Below are 22,550 nucleotides of genomic sequence, written 5' to 3' on the forward strand. Positions count from 1 at the left end.
GTGTTTGTTTGTTTGTTTGTGAGTAGTAGGAAAATGTGGGTTCTGAAGCACCCTCACCAAAAATTTAACATTTAAGTCAATGGAGAAAATTAAGGATAATTATTGACTCACTGGATTTTCAACTAGATTTTATTCTCAAGATTTCAATATGTTCAAAAGACATTCGCTGATGCTCATTCTCACTCACTACGTTTGTTTGCTGTTAGTTGGCACATTCAAGACACCCCATTTTCCTACTACTTGTGGTGGAAGGGAAAATTGGGGAAGGGGAATTGAGGAGAGGGGCTACATTTGATTATAACTCACGAAGTGGACCAATGAATATTTGTTTATGTTTTATTTTAGGGAATAATTTAATTTTCTTATAACACTCATCACCATCAAGTATATTAACAAACAATATGTTGGAACTTGGTTCTTGGTACATGTATCTTTGTTTAGCAGAGATGAAATGGCTAAATCAGCAAGAAAATGTTATTTTAAGCAAATAAGCATCTATAAATATTACCTTATAAATGGAGCACTGTTATAATACGGAGAAACCCCTAACAATTATGAAGTTAAAAAAGTTTGTCAATAAATCTAAATCTATTCAGGAGGCAGTGGAACAATGTGATAGATACTTTAAAACAGCTCTGAATAACTCCTTTAAAAAATCAACACCACTAACTATTAGACTTGGGTGCTCAATACCAGGTGAAAAGAGGAACCCATTTTTAAGAACAACTCTTAGGCTACTAAATAATTATGAAGAGTTTCTTGAGAGCGGTCTCATAGAAGAGCTACTCAGGATTGAGGACGATTGTAATCCAGGAATAAGGTATATTTCCATGTTACCAACCCCCAAACAACAACATTAATCCTACCATCCCTGTATAGTAGTGGATTGTATCAACCTATTGCTTTCAAGGGTATTATCTGCTTACCTGTGTCTTTTGTAATTCCTGTGAATAAAATGAACCTAAAATCTCTTCTCATTTTAAATCATATAATTTGTAAGTCCAAGGAATTGTATCCATTACATCAACGAGTTAAAAAAGTTAAATAGTCCATCTCTTTGTATAACCTTTCTCAAAATCACCTTTCCTTCTGTATATTCTTACAATATCACCAACTCTGAACTTTGGCTTTCTCAGATTAATCTCCTTTTCGTATTCTAATTTTGTAAATGTTTCCGATGGTTTTGATTTTGTTGATGAATGAACTGTATTGTTGTAATTTACTTCAATGTCCTGAATTATAGATACCCATTGTTGAGAACCGAGTTGTGTGAATTTTTTATACAGTGTGTATCAAAAAAAAGGTAATCCGAATTCAAGGGGTTAATATGCAAAGGTTATTTAGTTTGACAATTTACATGTGGTTTACCATTTATGAGGAGATCCTCAGCTTTCCATTGATGCCTTTCATGCATCATTGCTGTCACACATGACCGAGTACATGTTCATTGAAAATGACAAGTTCAAATCGCATTTTTACAAGTTTGGCTAATCGGTGCAACACAGTTTTAAATGGACGCATTACTTGTCGACTGCCAAGTTGATTATGTAAAATTGTTAAGCTGGTCTGGTAATCGTCGGTTGCGTCATCCTTTGTTTAAGATGGGTATTTAAGATGGGCCTACAGTGTATGGGTTTAGAGACAGTCTGAGTCATTGAAAAGATGGTTCAACTTACGACTGAACAGCGGACCTTTGTGGCTACAACCTTTCACCAAACTGGAAGTTTGCAGCGAACTCGTGATGCGTTCAGGGGACGTTTCCCAGAACGGGAGCCTCCAGCAGCCAAAACCATCTGGGCGAATGTTAGAAAATACCAAGAGCATGGCACGAGCCTCAACCGCAACAAGGAGAATTCTGGTAGGAGGCGCACTGGGCGATCGGAAATGAACATTGCAGCAGTAAGGCAGCAAGTTTTGGAGCATCCTAGGAATACCAGAGCAAGACGAAATGGGACGGGATTGCCTTCGGCAACATTCAACTGAATCACAAGACTGGACCTCCACCAACATCCATATCGGATTCACATCCGGCATCAACTTACGCCAGGGGATTTTGCCAGGAGGCTGGTGCTTGTCAGATGGTTGATAGCACGTTGCAAAGCAGATGTCAATTTCCTGCGTTATCTCGTTATCGGCGATGAAGCTGCTTTCGCCATGGACGGAAAGGTCAATACCCATAATGTTCTTGCACCGACAGGACAACCCCCGGAATTTAATTTTAACACCAACATGAATCGACAAAAGTGGACTGTTTGGTTGGGACTTTGTGGAAGTGGTCAGGTGATCGGACCATTTTTCTTTCAAAGGAATGTCAATGGTAACAGGTATCTGCAGATGATCAATGATGAAGTTTTACCACAGCTGGAGGAGAACTTTGAGCGACAGGTTCATGGTGTCTTCAGATATCTCTGGTGGGCCCAATACGGCGCCCCAGCACATCGTCTTATCGCTGTCCGAGATCGACTGAGGGAACTCTTTGGAGACCGAGTCATCGCCTTCAACCATGCAGTGGAGTGGCCGCCAAGTGGCCGCCAACCTCACACCATGTGATTATTCCTTTGGGGACATTCAAAGAACAAGGTGTTCGTAACTCCTCCCCATGATCTTGACGAATCGCAGGACCGTATTCATCATGAAGTGGATGCTTTACGCAATGACCCGGCTTTGGTGAGACGAGCAGTTCAGGGCATGCTCCGCCGCTATGAGCTTTGTGTTGAAAGGGGAGGTGGACATGTTGAAGGTGTGGGTGCATAAAGGCCAATCATTCCTGAGAAAAGTTCACATCTGACGTTCATTTTGCACCAATTATCCTGACTTGCATCGATTAGCCAAACTTGTAAAAATGCGATTTGAACTTGTCATTTTCAATGAACATGTACTCGGTCATGTGTGACAGCAATGATGCATGGAAAGTATCAATGGAAAGCTGAGGATCTCCTCTTAATTAGTAAACCACATGTAAGTTGTCAAAATTAATAACCTTTGCATATTAACCCCTTGAATTCGGATTACCTTTTTTTGATACGCACTGTATAGTCTCTCTTTCAAAGTGCGATTAAAACGCTCAATAGCAACTGCCTTCCCTTCATTAAAGGTTCTGTATAATGTCATACCATTATCTTTAAGAAATTTCATCAGTTTTGTTGTAGAACTATGTTCCCTCATCAGTCCATAACTTCTTTGGTTTCCTTTTGCTTTTAATAAAATATTTCACTGAAAGCTAACATAAGAGTATTACATTACCCCTGTTGTTTTTCAAAGGAAAAACCCATGCAAATCTACTCCTCAATTCAATAACGGTTAAAGCATACTTGTATCCCTTTTCATTATTTAGTTCAATTAAATCAACAGACCAGATGTAATAAACCCCTTTGGAATAAACCTTCCTTCTTTTAAACTTTGTGATTATAGGTTTATGTAATTCATCAGAAAAAACTATTTGCCCTTTAGTCTTGATGACATCATTAGAGCTGAATAGTTTTTTTTGATAATCATGACCAAGTCTCAATTTAGAACTTATCAATTTTTTCACGATAAACCTATCAACTTTATCTCTCAACGTTGGATTTCGTATCAGAGATTTGATAAATTTTGGAATTTTTTACAACAGAGATAAAGAGATACATTTTAGAACATTTCTCTGTCGGGTTCGTGTTTTTCATCCAACGTAGTGCTATTCCCATTAATCAATATCATGCTTCATACACACTTCATCAACCCTATTTAGAGGTTTAGACCAACCTTTAGGATTGTCAGCCTCATCTAATCTTTTATCCAAGTTTGTTCTTGGACCACAGAAAGAATACCCCATGAGGTGTAATTCCCCTGGAATTCCAGTTGTTGTAAATTTACTACCCGACAAAAACTTTTGGATATCTCCCCCACTTTTATGCTTCGAAATGAATTGACGCTTTTTACAGCCACACACGAAACATATCCCCTTTTCATAAACTCTATTATTTTTACTTTTAACATGCGAGATATTTTTAGTATTAGTTTTCTTTATACACTTGAGACAATAACTCATATTTATTTATGAGAAAAATTCATACAGAGTGCGAAAACCTTTTTGGTTTCCAACATATACATTTCTATCTTGATTTTTAAAATATAAAGAATCCTTCGGAATGCCTTCACTCTCTCCTCCATTTATTTCGGAAAAAATATAAAACTTTAACTAAAGTCAATAACACCAACATCATCAACTATATAATCTTTTCCTTCTTTCTTATCCACATTTTTTCGTTAAAACTCCTCCCTAAAATTGAAGTTATGTCAAGCACTCTTAAAGCTAATATTTCCATTAGACTTTTAATTTCTTTATTTTCCTCCTCAGTGCGTTGAGTTTGATATATTTTCTGTAATACCTCCAATCTTTTATTAATCTCACTGGTTTCCATATTTTTATATTTTTTCTCCCTATCACTTTTGTCCCTCTCCTCCTTCTCTCTTTTCTCCCTTTCCTGCTTCTCACTTTTCTCCCTTTCCTCCTTCTCTCTTCTCTGCCTTTCCTCATTTTCTTCTTCAACTCCTTCCTCATCCCTTACTACCCTTGAACCATCTCCTCATAGAATATCAAACATACATTCATCTGAATTTCTTGATACTAGTGAGGTACCCATGCTACCCACAGGTGGGAGGCCAGAAGCAAACAGACAATGCAGAAACGGCGAATGCTAAAGCATTAAACCAATAAATTCCACATTCCTGTAGCACCTTCGGTCACACGTCAGACATGGACAGCAAGTTCGTGAAGGACTTCCATGAAAAACGTACCCATGGGCAAACAAATGGGTACGTTTGTTCCATACCCAGTCAATAGCGAAGCTGCATTTGGTGATCCGCGAATTCATGTTTAGAAAGTAGAAACCGTTTATGGCATTTTGTCATTCACTTGAACTCGATATCCCTTTTTTCATTCCAAACAGCATAACTCCAATCAGAAATGAAATAACATTAATATAAAAAATAAACTTTTAACAACATTCGTGACATAAACAAATATTTAAATCCTGATGTGAAGTTCCGTACGGTTGGATGAACACAATTACGAATTCAAAATCGTAATTGTATTTACTCAATTCCAATCATCAATTGATACTCTAACAAAACGATTAACACGATTAACGTCTAACAATTTAACATTACGATTGAATGACGGTTGTATTTGGATATTATCAAACCCGCGCATTGCTGTCATCTGTCCACTTCCGGATTCGCAGCAGGTTCATAATTGTCATCAAAATATAAACAGTATTTGTAGAATTTCAATAAAAGCCACATCACTGTTCATATCAGTAAATATTATTCCATCGTGTTTGGAAAAACTGGAAAATTGGAAAACTTGGAAAAACAATATGGCCTATTTTACTCCCAGGGGTCCCAGGAATACACACCCAAAATATCGTTGCGATCGGTTGAGCCATTTTTGCGGTACCTTGGAACGGACAGACGGACATTTGGTGAATTATAGTAAAATTCCTGTCTCAAAAAATTTTTTTTTTTACAACAGGAAACCAATAAAATTTCTTCTGAATTTCTAAAAGAGCTTTGTATTTTATCAACTTTAAAACCTTCTCATTATTTAACATTTTAATTAAATCTACATTTGTAGGTTTATTAACATCAGTATAAAACCAATCTTTTATTGAAAAAACTCCCATTCTTATGTTGTAGAACATATTTATTAAAATACCGAATACCCTTTTATTGTAGGTATGCTTGGGTACAGAAAAGCTGGCACCATTTAAAGATATAAAACATGTCTTTACGAAAACAGCTTTGCCTCATGTTTCAGTTCACCTACATTCATGTGATCCCAACCTTTTACAATGTTGCTCACCATTAACTAGTGTGTTTACAACACTACTTATTATTGGGGGACACCTCGATTTACTTACAAACACGTGTTGTTGTTTTTATCTTGCCAAAACGAAGTTTTTGCAAGATGTATTAGTCAGTTTGTATGTTTGTTTGTTTGTTTTTTTGTTTTTTTTTTTGTTTGTGGTTAATCATTTTTTTTTCATGTTTAGATCACTCTGTAGACCACAGTTATTATTGGAAACTCCTGTAACTTCGCATATCAGAGTCCTATAGAGATACCCTTCAGCACACAAAATTTTGAAGGTCAAGGTCAAAGGTCAAGGTCACTTTGCGGCCAATCATGGAGGTCGACGAAACACTAATTTTTTGAGTAACTTTGATCGGATCGTCTCCAAACTTCATGGGAATCTAGTATATGGTCCGGCGCTCAGCTGATTAGTTTTTGGTGGCGATCGGCCTTGACCTTCATGGTTAGCGCTGGAGGTCGAAAATTATTGACCCCAAGGTCAAATTACGAAACCCTTATTTTTTGAGTAACTTTGATCTTATGATCTCCAAACTTGGTGGGTATATAGGGTGTGGTATGGCGCTCAGTTGATTAGTTTTTGGTGTCGATCGGCCTTGACCTTCAAGGTCATTTTGAAGGTCATTCAATTTTGACCAAAAGGTAAAATTTTCAAGTTTCAGTTACCATATCGAGTAGTACCTCAAATTGAAGCCCTTGTTGAGTGCTTTCCAAACATATAACTAGTTTGACAATGTGACGTCATTTGACGGCGTTATGACGAAAAAACTGCACTTTTCATGTATATTGTATTGCTTTAGTTCGCATTGTTTAGGTCACTCTGTAGAGCACAGTTCCCTTTGGAAACTCTTGTAAGTTCGCATATCAGAGTCTTTTAGAGATACCCTTTAGCACACAAAATTATGAAGGTCAAGGTCAAAGGTCAAGGTCACTTTGCGGCCAATCATGGAGGTCGACGAAACACTAATTTTTTGAGTAACTTTGATCGGATCGTCTCCAAACTTCATGGGAATCTAGTATATGGTCCGGCGCTCAGCTGATTCGTTTTTGGTGGCGATCGGCCTTGACCTTCATGGTTAGCGCTGGAGGTCGAAAATTATTGACCCCAAGGTCAAATTTTGAAATCGTAGGTACCATATCGAGTAATACCTCATATGAATGCCCTTGATGAGTGCTTCCCAGATCTGTAAACAGTTTGACGCTATGACGTCATTTGATGACGTCATGACGAAAAAACGGAATTTTCATGAAAAAATTATTTCCTCAGTTCTCATCAAAATCTTTCAATATTTCATGTGCGTTGGTCATGAAGACATACTATTCACCATACGAAATTATTAAGGTCAAGGTCAAATGGCAAGATACGGTTCACCCTGTGGGTGACATGTTCTTTTTTTGTTTTTTTGTTTGTGGTTAATCATTTTTTTTTCACGTTTAGATCACTCTGTAGACCACAGTTATTATTGGAAACTCCTGTAACTTCGCATATCAGAGTCCTATAGAGATACCCTTCAGCACACAAAATTTTGAAGGTCAAGGTCAAAGGTCAATGTCACTTTGCGGCCAATCATGGAGGTCGACGAAACACTAATTTTTTGAGTAACTTTGATCGGATCGTCTCCAAACTTCATGGGAATCTAGTATATGGTCCGGCGCTCAGCTGATTCGTTTTTGGTGGCGATCGGCCTTGACCTTCATGGTTAGCGCTGGAGGTCGAAAATTATTGACCCCAAGGTCAAATTACGAAACCCTTATTTTTTGAGTAACTTTGATCTTATGATCTCCAAACTTGGTGGGTATATAGGGTGTGGTATGGCGCTCAGTTGATTAGTTTTGGTGTCGATCGGCCTTGACCTTCAAGGTCATTTTGAAGGTCATTCAATTTTGACCAAAAGGTAAAATTTTCAAGTTTCAGTTACCATATCGAGTAGTACCTCAAATTGAAGCCCTTGTTGAGTGCTTTCCAAACATATAACTAGTTTGACAATGTGACGTCATTTGACGGCGTTATGACGAAAAAACTGCACTTTTCATGTATATTGTATTGCTTTAGTTCGCATTGTTTAGGTCACTCTGTAGAGCACAGTTCCCTTTGGAAACTCTTGTAAGTTCGCATATCAGAGTCTTTTAGAGATACCCTTTAGCACACAAAATTATGAAGGTCAAGGTCAAAGGTCAAGGTCACTTTGCGGCCAATCATGGAGGTCGACGAAACACTAATTTTTTGAGTAACTTTGATCGGATCGTCTCCAAACTTCATGGGAATCTAGTATATGGTCCGGCGCTCAGCTGATTAGTTTTTGGTGGCGATCGGCCTTGACCTTCATGGTTAGCGCTGGAGGTCGAAAATTATTGACCCCAAGGTCAAATTTTGAAATCGTAGGTACCATATCGAGTAATACCTCATATGAATGCCCTTGATGAGTGCTTCCCAGATCTGTAAACAGTTTGACGCTATGACGTCATTTGATGACGTCATGACGAAAAAACGGAATTTTCATGAAAAAATTATTTCCTCAGTTCTCATCAAAATCTTTCAATATTTCATGTGCGTTGGTCATGAAGACATACTATTCACCATACGAAATTATTAAGGTCAAGGTCAAATGGCAAGATACGGTTCACCCTGTGGGTGACATATGTTCATTTTTGTTGTTTTTTTGTATACAGCATCGAGGCTCGTGAAAGAGATAACATTTATCACACAAACAAATCAAACAGACAAACAAAGTATATAAAAAGGGGAGCGGTAAAGAAGATGGGGAGAGAAGGGGAAGCACACAAACACAACATTTGAGAGCAGGGACATCGGGAGATGTGTGGGAGGGAGAGGGCTTGGGGGGAGGAGGCGTGAGAAGAGGGAGGGGGGGGGGTGAGAGAAGTATAAAACACAAGGACACCAAGGACTTCCAGGAAAGAAGTTGGTATTTCAAAAAAATGGATTTGGGGTGAAATTAGCGGGGGTAGAAAAGATCAAGGTTTTGGATGGGGGAAGATAAGAGATGGTGGTGAACAGCTGTTTTAAAGACCTGGAGGGAGGAGTGGGATTGAAGAGAGTGAGGGAGTTTGTTCCAGAGGCGGGAAAAAGAGGAATGAAGGAGTGAAGGTGAGCAGAGAGTCTTGATTTTGGCAGTTTAACCTTAAGAGGGTTGCAGGCAGATCTTGTGCGACCTGTAGGAATATTTGGGGGACAGAGCCCAGAGAGAGCTGGGGGAGCAAGGCCGGAGAGGAGTCGGTAGAAGACGGAAAGACCACCAACCTGCCTGCGGTGAGTAAGTGAAAGGCCCTCGGAGATAGCTTCATCGCGGGAGATTCCAATGATTCTGAATGCTTTGGTTTCAACAGCGTGAAGACGAGCTAGGTGTGAGGCAGGAGCACCGGCCCAGAGGGGAGAGCAGTATTCCATTGAGCTGTGGATGAAAGCCTTGTATGTGGTGAGGAGCTCAGGTGTGCCAAGGAAGGACTTCGCACGACGGAGGATGCCCAGTCGGCGACTGGCTTTGGAGGCCAGATTTGAAATGTGGTTTTCCCAGGAAAGATCATGGCAGATAGTGAGACCCAAAAGCTTGAGTGACAGAACTTCTTGGAGAGGATTATTCAGAAAGTGGATGGGAGGGTTGTCCAGTCGGTCTTTTCGGAGAGACATCGTAAGAGTGTGAGATTTGTCAGGATTGAAAGACATGTTCCACTTGTTTGACCAGTCTGTGATTTTGTCCAGGTCTGCAGAGAGTGAGGAGGCTGCAGACTGCCGATCTGAGGGATGAGGAATGGAGTGGCAGAGAGTGGAGTCATCAGCAAAGAGATAGAGAGGATTTTCAAGAGAGTCAGAGAGATCATTGATGAAGACCAGAAAAAGCACAGGGCCCAGAACACTGCCATGGGGAAGTCCAGCCTGAACAGGAAGATGAGATGAGAGAAACCCATTCAGGGCCACACGTTGACTACAACTAGAGAGGAAGTCCGCCAGCCATGCGTCGAGATTTCCATGGATACCAAAGGAGGAGACTTTGGTGAGCAGAGTGGGGTGCGAGACCGTATCGCAGGCACGTGATATGTCAAAGGAGACAGCTCTAATTTCCTGTTTGGCATTGAGGACCTCCATCCATTGTTGAAACAGCAGAAGCAGCATGTCCAGAGTAGAGTGACCTGGTGTGAAACCAAATTGATGATCAGAGATCAAGCCATTGGAGAAGAGGAAAGATTTCATATCTGAAGCAATGGTGGATTCCATGACTTTGCTGATAATTGGGAGAAGGCTGATTGGTCTGTAGTTGCGAGGATCTGTTTTTGCACCTTTTTTGTGCAAAGCGGTGATGTTGGCTGATTTCCAAGCAGATGGCAGTGACCTTGAGCAAAAGAGAGGGTGAAGAAAACAGAGAGAGGGTATGAAAGAGCGGAAGAACAGGATTTTAGGACCCGTGGGCTGATGCCGTCAGGTCCAGTTGCAGAATCAGAGTCGAGGGTTGACAGAAACTTTTCCACCTTGTCAGGAGGAAAGGACACAGAGTCCAGGAACAGCTGGGTACGACTGGGTACGGTGGGTACAGAGAGGGATGGGTTTGCTTTCCTCCCGAATCAGCACTAATCTCCTCCGGAAATCTCCCCCGGAACATTCCAGAACATGCACTCAACCGCTAAATCAAAAACCATCTGTCCATTAAATGCAAACATATTGTCAAACATTTCCTCAATAAAACATGACACCATACCAACTTTATACTCTTGTCATGTTTTTTAACGAATATTACAAGTATATTTACCATAGGATGGCACCTCACGCAGCTTCATACAGGATTTTCATAAATTAATGGCCGCCTCCATCTTTCTCAGCCTGAAACGCCACGCCCCCTCAGCCTTCGTCAGTTCTGCTCTGCAATGGGCATGGCCAACTCTAATTCGAAACTCTAACTCTGTTACCTTTCGATGTTTGTCAACATTTTACCACATGGTTACATATATTAGAGAATATAACTTTATGATGTCATCCCTCACTGCTCTGGCAGCCATATTGGATCAAATTTTAAAAATCTTCAAAAACAGGAGTTGGCTCGCACCAAGGTGACTGCACAGGGAACGTATTCCATAAATACCATGTACAGGGAGTTTGTTCGTTTTTTTGAGCGATATGTCTTAAGATTATGATTCAGTTTGGTGAAAATTTCTCCTACATAGTTGTTTGCTTTTTTTTCTTCTTCAACTGATTGGCCATTCTGATCTGACATTAGTGATGATCTGCCATCTTGATTATGCAAATACGGAGGTTATGCAAATATGGAGGTTATGCAAATACGGAGGTTATGCAAATACGGAGGTTATGCAAATACGGAGCTTATGCAAATACGTAGGTTATGCAAAAACGGAGGTTATGCAAATACGGAGGTTATGCAAATACGGAGGTTATGCAAATACGGAGGTTATGCAAATACTGAGGTTATGCAAATACTGAGGTTATGCAAATACGGAGGTTATGCAAATACGGAGGTTATGCAAATGCAGAGGTTATGCAAATACTGAGGTTATGCAAAAACTGAGGTTATGCAAATACTGAGGTTATGCAAATGCGGAGGTTATGCAAATAGACGTTATGCAAATACGGATGTTATGCAAATACAGAGGTTATGCAAATACTGAGGTTATGCAAATACTGAAGTTATGCAAATTATGGAGGTTATGCAAATATGGAAGTTATGCCAATATGGAGGTTATGCCAATATGGAAGGTATGCCAATACGGAAGTAATGCAAATACGGAGGTTATGCAAATATGGAGGTTATGCAAATACGGAGGTTATGCAAATACGGGGGTTGTGCAAATACGGAGGTTGTGCAAATATGGAGGTTATGCAATTATGGAAGTTATGCAATTATGGAAGTTATGCAAATATGGAAGTTATGCAAATATGGAAGTTATGCAAATATGGAGGTTATGCAAATATGGAAAGTTATGCAACTATGGAGGTTATGCAAGTATGTTGGGATATGGAGAAGCTTTTCACAGTTTTTCAAGAGCATGTAGGTATTTTAGTGTTTGGGTTGAAAGTACTTGTGCTTACTTTATCACGATTTTATTTTGGTTTTACCTTCCTGCAAAAGAAAGAAGGCATTTCAAAAGAGAAAAGCAGTCACAAGATTGAAAATGTAAAATGCTGGTGTGAACACTGTACTCTGCGGTTGTTTTTGTGGGTTATTTTTCACATGAACTGTACATGCCATGTTTACTGTCCTTTCAGCTGGTGGTTTACTCTGAAAAGATCGGGGACTTCCAAACCATGCTGTCCAAAAGCAACAACACTTTTGGAACTTTCCGGAAAGATATGGAAGAGGTACACAGCAATTAAATATCCTTTGTAACCTTTCTTTTCTCACTGAAATCAGGAGCCACACTCTCATTTACCTCTTCTTTTTTTTTTCTTTTTTTTTTGGGATACATAATCGAGGCTCGTGAAAGAGCTAACATTTATCACACAAACAAATCAAACGGCCAAACAAACAAAGTATATAAAAAGGGGAGCGGTAGACAAGATGGGGAAAGAAGGGGAAGCACATAAAAACAACATTTGAGAGAAGGGACATCGGGAATGTGTGGGAGGGAGAGGGCTTGGGGGGAGGCGGCGTGGGAAGGGGGGGGGAGGGGTGGGAGAAGTATAAACACAAGGACACCAAGGACTTCCAGGAAAGAAGTTGGAATTTCAAAAAAGTGGATTTGGGGTGAAATTAGCAGGGGTAGAAAAGATCAAGGTTTTGGATGGGGGAAGATAAGAGATGGTGGTGAACAGCTGTTTTAAAGACCTGGAGGGAGGAGTGGGATTGAAGAGAGTGAGGGAGTTTGTTCCAGAGGCGGGAGAAAAGAGGAATGAAGGAGTGAAGGTGAGCAGAGAGTCTTGATTTTGGCAGTTTAACCATAAGAGGGTTGCAGGCAGATCTTGTGCGACCTGTAGGAATATTTGGGGGACAGAGCCCAGAGAGAGCTGGATGAGCAAGGCCGGAGAGGAATCGGTAGAAGACGGAAAGACCACCAACCTGCCTGCGGTGAGTAAGTGAAAGGCCCTCAGACTCAGCTTCATCACGGGAGGAGATTCCAATGATTCTGAACGCTTTGGTTTCAACAGCGTCAAGACGAGCTAGGTGTGAGGCAGGAGCACCGGCCCAGAGGGGAGAGCAGTATTCCATTGAGCTGCGGATGAAAGCCTTGTATGTGGTGAGGAGCTCAGGTGTGCCAAGGATTTTGTACACATGATTGAGGCTCATGGGAGAGCTAGATCAGAATGGAAGGGAACAAAATGAAAATGGGGGAACACTAACAGCAGAGTACAAGTGAGATCAAAGAGAGAGGGAGAAGCACATATGGGGGTGAACAAGCTGCACATAAGCTGAATGAAACACAGAAAGAAGAGGAATTTTCCCATTCCCATGGGGCTGAAACAGAAAAGGAACAAAGAAACAACAACTAACAAACAAAAAGGGGTGAGGGAGAGGGGGGGAAATCAAAATATCCTGGAAAAAGTGATGCTTGGGAATGGGGTCTTTTGGGGTTGAAGAGATCATGAATATGGATAGGGGATAGTGGTGGACAGTTGGGATAGTGGTTAGTGGTGAATACCTGAAGTAGTGGTGAACAGCTGGGATAGTGGTTAGTGGTGAATACCTGAAGTAGTGGTGCACAGCTGGGATAGTGGTTAGTGGTGAATACCTGAAGTAGTGGTGAACAGCTGGGATAGTGGTTAGTGGTGAATACCTGAAGTAGTGGTGAACAGCTGGGATAATGGTTGGTGGTGAATACCTGAAGTAGTGGTGAACAGCTGGGATAGTGGTTAGTGGTGAATACCTGAAGTAGTGGTGAACAGCTGGGATAGTGGTTAGTGGTGAATACCTGAAGTAGTGGTGAACAGCTGGGATAGTGGTTAGTGGTGAATACCTGAAGTAGTGGTGAACAGCTGGGATAGTGGTTAGTGGTGAATACCTGAAGTAGTGGTGAACTGCTGGGATAGTAGTTGGTGCTGAATACCTGAAATAGTGGTGCACAGCTGGGATAGTGGTTTGTGGTGAATTCCTGAAATAGTGGTGAACAGCTGGGATAGTGGTTTGTGGTGAATACCTGAAGTAGTGGTGAACAGCTGGGATAGTGGTTAGTGGTGAATACCTGAAGTAGTGGTGCACAACTGGGATAGTGGTTAGTGGTGAATTCCTGAAATAGTGGTGAACAGCTGGGATAGTGGTTAGTGGTGAATACCTGAAATAGTGGTGCACAGCTGGGATAGTGGTTAGTGGTGAATACCTGAAATAGTGGTGCACAGCTGGGATAGTGGTTAGTGGTGAATTCCTGAAATAGTGGTGCACAGCTGGGATAGTGGTTAGTGGTGAATACCTGAAGTAGTGGTGAACAGCTGGGATAGTGGTTCGTTGTGAATTCCTGAAATAGTGGTGAACAGCTGGGATAGTGGTTAGTGGTGAATACCTGAAATAGTGGTGCACAGCTGGGATAGTGGTTAGTGGTGAATACCTGAAATAGTGGTGCACAACTGGGATAGTGGTTAATGGTGAATTCCTGAAATAGTGGTGAACAGCTGGGATAGTGGTTTGTGGTAAATTCCTGAAATAGTAGTGAACAGCTGGGATAGTGGTTAGTGGTGAATACCTGAAATAGTGGTGCACAGCTGGGATAGTGGTTAGTGGTGAATACCTGAAGTAGTGGTGAACAGCTGGGATAGTGGTTAGTGGTGAATACCTGAAGTAGTGGTGCACAACTGGGATAGTGGTTTGTGGTGAATACCTGAAGTTGTGGTGAACTGCTGGGATAGTAGTTGGTGGTGAATACCTGAAATAGTGGTGCACAGCTGGGATAGTGGTTAGTGGTGAATACCTGAAATAGTGGTGCACAGCTGGGATAGTGGTTTGTGGTGAATTCCTGAAATAGTAGTGAACAGCTGGGATAGTGGTTAGTGGTGAATACCTGAAATAGTGGTGCACAGCTGGGATAGTGGTTAGTGGTGAATACCTGAAGTAGTGGTGAACAGCTGGGATAGTGGTTAGTGGTGAATACCTGAAGTAGTGGTGCTCAGCTGGGATAGTAGTTGGTGGTGAATACCTGAAATAGTGGTGCACAGCTGGGATAGTGGTTAGTGGTGAATACCTGAAATAGTGGTGCACAGCTGGGATAGTGGTTAGTGGTGAATACCTGAAATAGTGGTGCACAGCTGGGATAGTGGTTAGTGGTGAATACCTGAAATAGTGGTGCACAGCTGGGATAGTGGTTAGTGGTGAATACCTGAAATAGTGGTGCACAGCTGGGATAGTGGTTAGTGGTGAATACCTGAAATAGTAGTGAACAGCTGGGATAGTGGTTAGTGGTGAATACCTGAAGTAGTGGTGCACAGATGGGATAGTGGTTAGTGGTGAATACCTGAAGTAGTGGTGCACAGATGGGATAGTGGTTAGTGGTGAATACCTGAAATTATGGTGGACAGCGCTCTTGAAGCCCTGGAGGGAAGACTGGAACTAAACAGAATGGGGAAGTTGTTTCCATAGACGAGACGAGAGGAAACAGGAACAAATGAGTGGAGGTGAGCAGTGAGCCTGAATATTGTGAGTCGATCAAGAACAGCGTTACTGTGCAGAAATCTGCGAGGGACAGAGCCAATAAAAGGGCAGAGGGTGCAATACAAAAAAGGAGACGGTGGAATACATATAGGCCACCATGCTCTAGAATGCAAAATTAACAGGCCGAGACACAGTTTCGCCGCCAGAGATCCCAAAGATTTTGAGGGCTTTGCTTCTTTTTTCTTCTTTTTTTTGTATACAAGATCGAGGCTCGTGAAAGAGCAAACATTAATCACACAAAAAGTCAAACCGACACACAAAACACAAAAAAATAAGGGGAGCGGTAGACAAGATGGGGAGAGAGGGGGAAGGACACAAACACCACATTTGAGAGCAGGGACATCGAGAGAACTGTGGGAGGGGGAGGAAAATGCTTTGCATGGCAACAAGAAGGGCAGGTGTGAGGCAGTAGTGCCAGCTCAAATGGGAGAGCAGTACTCCATGAAGCTGCAAATGAAGGTCTTATAGGCTGTCAAACATTCAGACTGGCGAAGGAAAGACCTCGCACGATTATGGTTGATTTAACCTCTTCAAGTAGTTTGTTTAGGAAATGTTTAGGGAGATTAGGAAGTCACTTCCAGTTTAGGGATTGGCGCACGTGGACAACTGATCGGCACTCTCTCCTACCAGTTATTTTAAGCTAAGTTCTCCCTACCATTGGTGGTGTGTTTTACTGTTTTGTTTTTAGCTCACCTGAAACGAAGTTCAGGGGAGCTTATGCGATGGCGCGTCGTCCATCCGTCAGTCCGTCAGTCCGTCCGTCCGTAAACACTTGAAACTTCTTCTCCGAAACCGCTGATGGGATTGCGACCAAATTTGGCACAAATGATAAATGTTGTGTTGTGACTAAAGTTTGTTCACGGCATTTAAAAAATCGGGGTCTAAGGGGGTTTACTGGGGGTCAAAGTGGATCCAGGTTTGACCCCCAAAATAGGTATTTGCTTTCTTCTCAGAACCTACACACACTATTTCGATGAAACTTCACCACAACCTTCATCATCCGTAATGTACCAATGTTTGCTCAAGGCATTGGAAAAATTGGGTTCTGAGTAGATACACAGGGTGGGAGGGGGGGTTGCCCCCCAAAATAGGTATTTATTTGTTTGTTTATTTAAAGTCTTCTGATTATGTTAGTATGCTTCTACATGCTGCCCTGTCTTCTAGCAACCATTTAAATTGGTTTAAAATACCTTCAGTCAGTGCAGTATACTATTTATTCTACCAGGTGAGCAGGGGTATTGCCCCTATTTTTATTCTTGCTTTGCTGCTTGTGTTTTTCTTCAATTTCTCTGTCCTGAACTGTATCCTGCTATGTTGAATCATTTAATTTGTCTCCCAAGTTTAGTCGGGCTTACCTGTGATAGTCGAGTGTGTCAGTGGAACTTCTACCGCTGCCGGTGCTGGTGCTGGTCGCAAGTGCAGTACTCAGGTCGTGTTCCACATAAGCAGGCTTCAACCTGTCAATGCTGCCAGTATCATGTTTGCAATTGTTGTCAATATGGAAAAAATTGTCAGTTTGGTGGATGACTTCAAACGATCCATAATACGGGGTTGAAGGGGCTTCTGCACCACGTTGTGTCATACAAACACATGAGTACGACTCTTCATGTCTGAATTATTCTGGGTTTGCCTGTGCTGTAACCTGGTAGGTATAGGCTTCAGGTTTCTCATGTGCATCCATAGTCTATGTACATAGTTGCTAGGATCCAGTCGTGATTCAACTGACTAGGTGCCAGGAACTGTCCTGGTAACTTGAGAACTGTGTCAAAAACTAACTCAGCAGCATAGCAACCTAGGTTGGCTTAACCGCAGTTTGTATATCTAGCAAGACGATAGGAAGACTCTCCATCCATCTTGTGCTTGCATGGGCTTTCAGAGATGCTTTCAACTGTCGATGGAATTGTTCCACGAGCCCATTAGATGACGGATGATAAGCTGAGATTCGTGTTCTCCTACCGTAGTTCTCCCAAGTAGTTCAGACAAAGCTTGGGAAAGGGCTGATTTGAACTGACGACCTCAGTTTGTGGTTATTGTCGATGGTGCACCGAACACAGCTACCCAATGCGGGATGAATGCTTGTGCTACTGTCTCTGTTGTCTGATCAGGGATGGGTATTGCGACTGGCTATCGCATGTCGGTAATCAATCGGGAGGTAAGGGCGGAGTTCACCTGTGGAAACATCTCAGACAATCTTACCCTCAGAAATAGGAAGTGGTATTTCTTTAAAATGGTGTGACGTTGAACTGGTTCGCAGCCTTTGTAGCTCATCATCAAGCTGTTGGGCCTCAGCTATGATAGCGAAATCAACGATGTTAGATGCCCCCAGAGCATTTACGTCCACTTGGGAGAGTGAATCTGCTACAAAGTTGTCTTTGCCACTGATGTGCCTCAAGTCCGTCATGAACTGGGTGGTGAAATCAAGATGGACTTCTCTTGGAGAGTAGCAATCGGGTCCTGACTTGAGAGCATAGATAGGTCAATGGCTTGTTATCCATATAATATAGATAAGAACGTCCTTCCTTCTAGCAGAGGCCAAAAGTGTTTGACCCTCAGGTTCGCTGTAATGAGGTCTCTCCCAAACGTGCTATATCTGGTCTCTGCAGGTTGGAAATTCTTTGAGAAAAATCAGAGTGGTTCCCAGACGTCATTTACATTCTGCTGCAAAACTGATCTTACGCACACAACTGATGCATCAACTAAGAGGTATGGTGGTGCTTCAGCCTTGGGATGTACAAGAAGTGTGGCCAACCAACCTTACTTTCACTTCCTTGAAGGAAGACAGTTCTTTTTCATTGAGGGTGATAGGCTGATGTTTCATAATCTTGTTACGTAGTGTATCCGTCAAAGGCTGAGATATATCTGCGCAGTTAGGGATAAAGCTCCTGTAAAAGTTCATAAAGCCAAGAAATTCTCTCAACTTGCGCAGTGATGTGGGTGCAGGACAGGCCTGAATGGTCTTGACTTTCTCCTCCAGTGAGCAGATACCATGTTCAGCCACGATGTGCCGAGGAAAGTAAGTGATGGCACCCCAAACTGGCACTTGCTGGGATTGATGGCAATGCCATACTTAGCGAAGCGCCCACAAAGTCATTGGAGGTGTCTCGTGTTCTTCCTCGGAAGGGCTTGCCACTAGCACATTGTCAAAGTAAGCGTAGACAAATGGCCAACCGTGGATTACATCATCGATCAACCGTGGAAACGTCTGTGCAGCATTACGTAAGCCGAAGGGCATGCGAACAACCTCGTAGTGGCCAAAACGTGTTGTGATGGCTCTTTTGTGTATGTCAGCTGGTTCGACTGGTACCTGGTGCTCTGACAAGGTCTATCTTGGAAAATAACCTGTGCACCTTCGAGGGAGGATGAAAAATCCTGCAAATGGGGAATTGGATAGCAATCAGGAATGGTGCGTTTGTTGAGTGTGCGTTCGGCAAGACACCTTCATCACAATATCCCAAACTGAATAACACGTACGTTTCTCTTCCTTCAAACCTCTTCACACCATTCAAAACAAACTGCTTCTAAAATGTATTTTAAAATGTCTTGCTCTGCTTATTACTCCATCAGGAACAACCCATTCATTATTCTTCCTCAAAATTTCTTCCTTTTCTCTTTGACGCGGCTTATTTCCCAAAACCTCAATCCTCAACGCTTAGTTCATCCACCCTCCTTTCACCTACAGCTGAATTTTCCTCCATTTCTTCAAGCAAAAACATTCTCACCACCACCACACCCAGGAAGTCTGTCACAGGTTATCCTGTCTGGGAATCCTGAGGGGTCAATTTTGCAAAGGCTATGTGCACATGACAAACATTTCCCCTTCACGTCCATTCATGGTGTCAAACCGCTCCATGTCGGTACCTTCCCCCCATCTGCTTCCCCCACCTGCTTCCCCCTCGTCCGGCCACTTCCCAGCTTTGCCCCTGCCCTTCCCGGCTTCGCCCCTTCACCCCCCCCCCCCCCGTAGCTTCAGCCCCTCACCAACCCCCTCCCACCACCCACCCCTCCCCCAGCTTCTCCCTGCCCTGCACTCTCTCCTGGCTCCTTTCCACATCACTACGTCCTATCAACAGCCCGTCTCCCCCTGTCCCTCACTGTGTGTGGATCTCAAAAATCTGACAACCTCCATTCCAACCTGACAGATCTCGCAATCCAGGCCGCTTTTGATAAACTGGATATCATCTGTTCACCTGAATCCTTACTCCCACAGGACGTCACTTGATAGATACATTATTGTCTCTCCCTGGCTATTGTCTCCTCTGGTTTGATCGACCTGAATCTTGTCATGGTGGTGCAGTTGCACTGTACATTGTTGTAGCAACAATTTGTGTACATAAACAAGTAATGTCCACACACATTGATGCTTTGTAAAGATATAATTCTCTGAAAAAGCTCACTTGATTGTAAAAAAGTTACAGCACAGGATACACAGCAAAACATGACGAATCAAGTAAGTCTTCTGTCGATTCTGGAGAGTTTAGTTCTTGTATAGCTGGGATTCCCTTTGAAGTTGGCAAGGGAAATGAATGGGTCACTAAGGTCAGACTCGCTGGTGTCTCATGAAGGCTGGTATCCATTAAGAAGCTACAAGAATGTTTGTAGGAGCTGCTTTGGGAGGATGGAGTTCAAGAGGTCATTGCTTAAAGCCAGAAAGCAATCGTTCTCCTGGGTAAAATACCCATCTGGTAACAATCTTCAATTCAGAGGAGAGATGAGAAGATGGAAAAGGCATATGTAATTGATCTCCAGAAAGACTCCCACTGGCTGTGGCAATTACAGAAAGGCAGAGTTTGCAGTTTCATTGGCATTCCATATTTATAGATTATGTAATATTGGTATGTCTCTAATAGTCCGTGGGCTGAGTAGGGTTTACATGCACCGCCCCCCCCCCCCCCCCACAACTTAACTTCCCGGGTATGTCCATGTACCCCCCACCCTAGGGGTTAGGAAAAACCATGTTAACAGAAAAAAAAACTCATTCCCTCATAGTTTGACCTCTGGTGACCTCATTAGTGACCTCATTTGCATATAACACATGTCATTGTAAAGAGTGTCCCAGGACAAACATTTTGAGGGGTCATATGCAACCATAGGATGACTAGGTAAAAAGTTATGGCCATTTGAATTTCGCCTACCCCTAATTTTCAGAAATCACTGACACAGGGGGGGTAACATCAAAATATGCGTGGGAGGTACCTTGGGAATGAGTTTTTTTTCTGTTAACATGGTTTTTCCTAACCCCTAGGGTGGGGGGTACATGGACATACCCGGGAAGTTAAGTTGTGGGGGCGGTGCATGTAAACCCTACTCAGCCCACGGACTATAATTAATCCTACAAACCAATATCCATATTTCGAAAGATTTGTTGCCATGTCAAAAGTTCAGACCAGAGCAATTCGGCTGAGTTACCAATTTCCATTCTGAAGTCCAAACGGACTGCGACAACATCAAAGACTCCATTTATCCATCTCCGTGTGCTGTTCTTACGCCACCCAAACCGCAGGTGCAAGTTCCCCTCCACTTCCCCCTCATTTTTGTGTGTGTGTTGTACCGTCCTCCCAACAGTGACGACTCCATCTACATCTCTCTCTTTCAGACGACATGGATCAACTTTTAATTACTCATCCCAGCTCTCTTTTCCTCATAAATGGTGATTTCAACAGTCGCTATGCTAATTGGCTGGGTGTTGGTACTTCTCTCACCGGCCACAACATTTCTGCAAAAGACTTCTGTGACGCCATGGGACTGACTCAATCCGTGAATTTTCCCAACCTCGATTTCTCCCAATGGCAAATATTACCTTCTGGATATGGTCATGACCAACTTCCCCGCGAATGTATCTTGCTCGTCCTCTACCCAATTAGCTCATCTGATCATGTGCTTGTGAAGGTCATCATCACTCTGGCCATTTGTAGAGAACAGCCTGAGCGCTTTTGAGTCTGGTGGTTAACTCAGGCAAACTGACAGGCACTGCAAGCAGCCATCACACTTGACAGGTCTCCTATCAATACTGCCCTTGGTATTAATTCAGCCTGGGAATTCTTCCACAGAAACCTGCTGTCTTATGCACGGTTTCCTACCATCTCGTCTTCACCCATCCTCCCGCTCTTTGAATTCTGTGGTGAGGCAGTTGCTTTAAAACAACTTGCATTCTCCTTCCGGAAGGCAAATCAAACCAAAGACAACCTCAGATCCACAAAGGCCACAACAAGTGTGTGTCGACACTCAGGAGAGCCAGAAAACAACATCTTGCCCAATCTCAAGAATGAACTTTCAAACATGTCTCCCTTCTCTAAAGCCGATTGGCGCCTTATCAAGTCTGTCTCTGGAGTATGCACCCCTACCCACCCTTTCCTCACCTCCAATGGCATCACAGCCAACTCCACTGGTGAGAAGGCCGAATGCCTCAAATCTGTATTTACGTCACAATCTTGTTGCTAATCACCCCCTCTCTCTTTGTACACATCCTTTCCAGTCGTACCCAACTGCTCCTAAATTCTGTGACTTTTGCACTGACAAGTGGAAAAGCTTCTGGGAACCCTCAATTCTGACTCTGCAACTGGACCGGACGGCATCAGTTCACGTGGCCTAAAAACCAGCTCTGCTGCTCTTTCACATCCTCTCTCTGTCATTTTCACCCTGTCATTTACCATAGGTAATATTCCATATATTTGGAAATCGGCCAAGATCATAGCATTACATAAAAAGGTGAAAAAATGGATCCCTTTAACTGCAGACCTATCACCTTACTTCCAATCATCAGCAAGGTCATGGAAGCCATCATTGCAGTTGACATAAAATCATTCCTTTTCTCCAACAATCTCATCTCAGATAATTAATTGGGATTCAGACCAGGTCGCTCCACCTTGGTCATGCAGCTTCTACTCTCTCAACAATGAATGGAGGGCCTCAATATCAGACATGAAATCAGGTCCATGTTCCTGGACATATCTCGAGCTTTTGATACAGTCTGGCATCTTACCTTGCTCTCCAAACTGTCTGCCTACAGAATCCAAGGCCAACTCAACTTGTGGATTACTTGACTTCATCCACTCTTGGGGCAAAGTGTGGCTCTCAATTGAACCCTTCCTTTCCTCTCCTTGGCAAGG

The 22,550-nt window shown here is 42.5% G+C and overlaps 1 protein-coding gene across 1 annotated transcript in view; it reads left to right on the forward strand.

The window, feature by feature from the left end:
- Positions 1–22,550, forward strand: part of LOC137427254 (uncharacterized) — a 143,245-nt gene that overhangs the window by 110,774 nt on the left and 9,921 nt on the right. Inside the window, exon 8 of the mRNA XM_068116612.2 lies at positions 12,078–12,170. Coding sequence (XP_067972713.2) covers positions 12,078–12,170 — 93 coding nt within the window. The remainder of the gene's footprint in view (positions 1–12,077; positions 12,171–22,550) is intronic.

This window comes from Myxine glutinosa, chromosome 5, assembly GCF_964187855.1.
Source record: "Myxine glutinosa chromosome 5, kmMyxGlut1.1, whole genome shotgun sequence".
Classification (NCBI taxonomy): Eukaryota; Metazoa; Chordata; class Myxini; order Myxiniformes; family Myxinidae; genus Myxine; species Myxine glutinosa.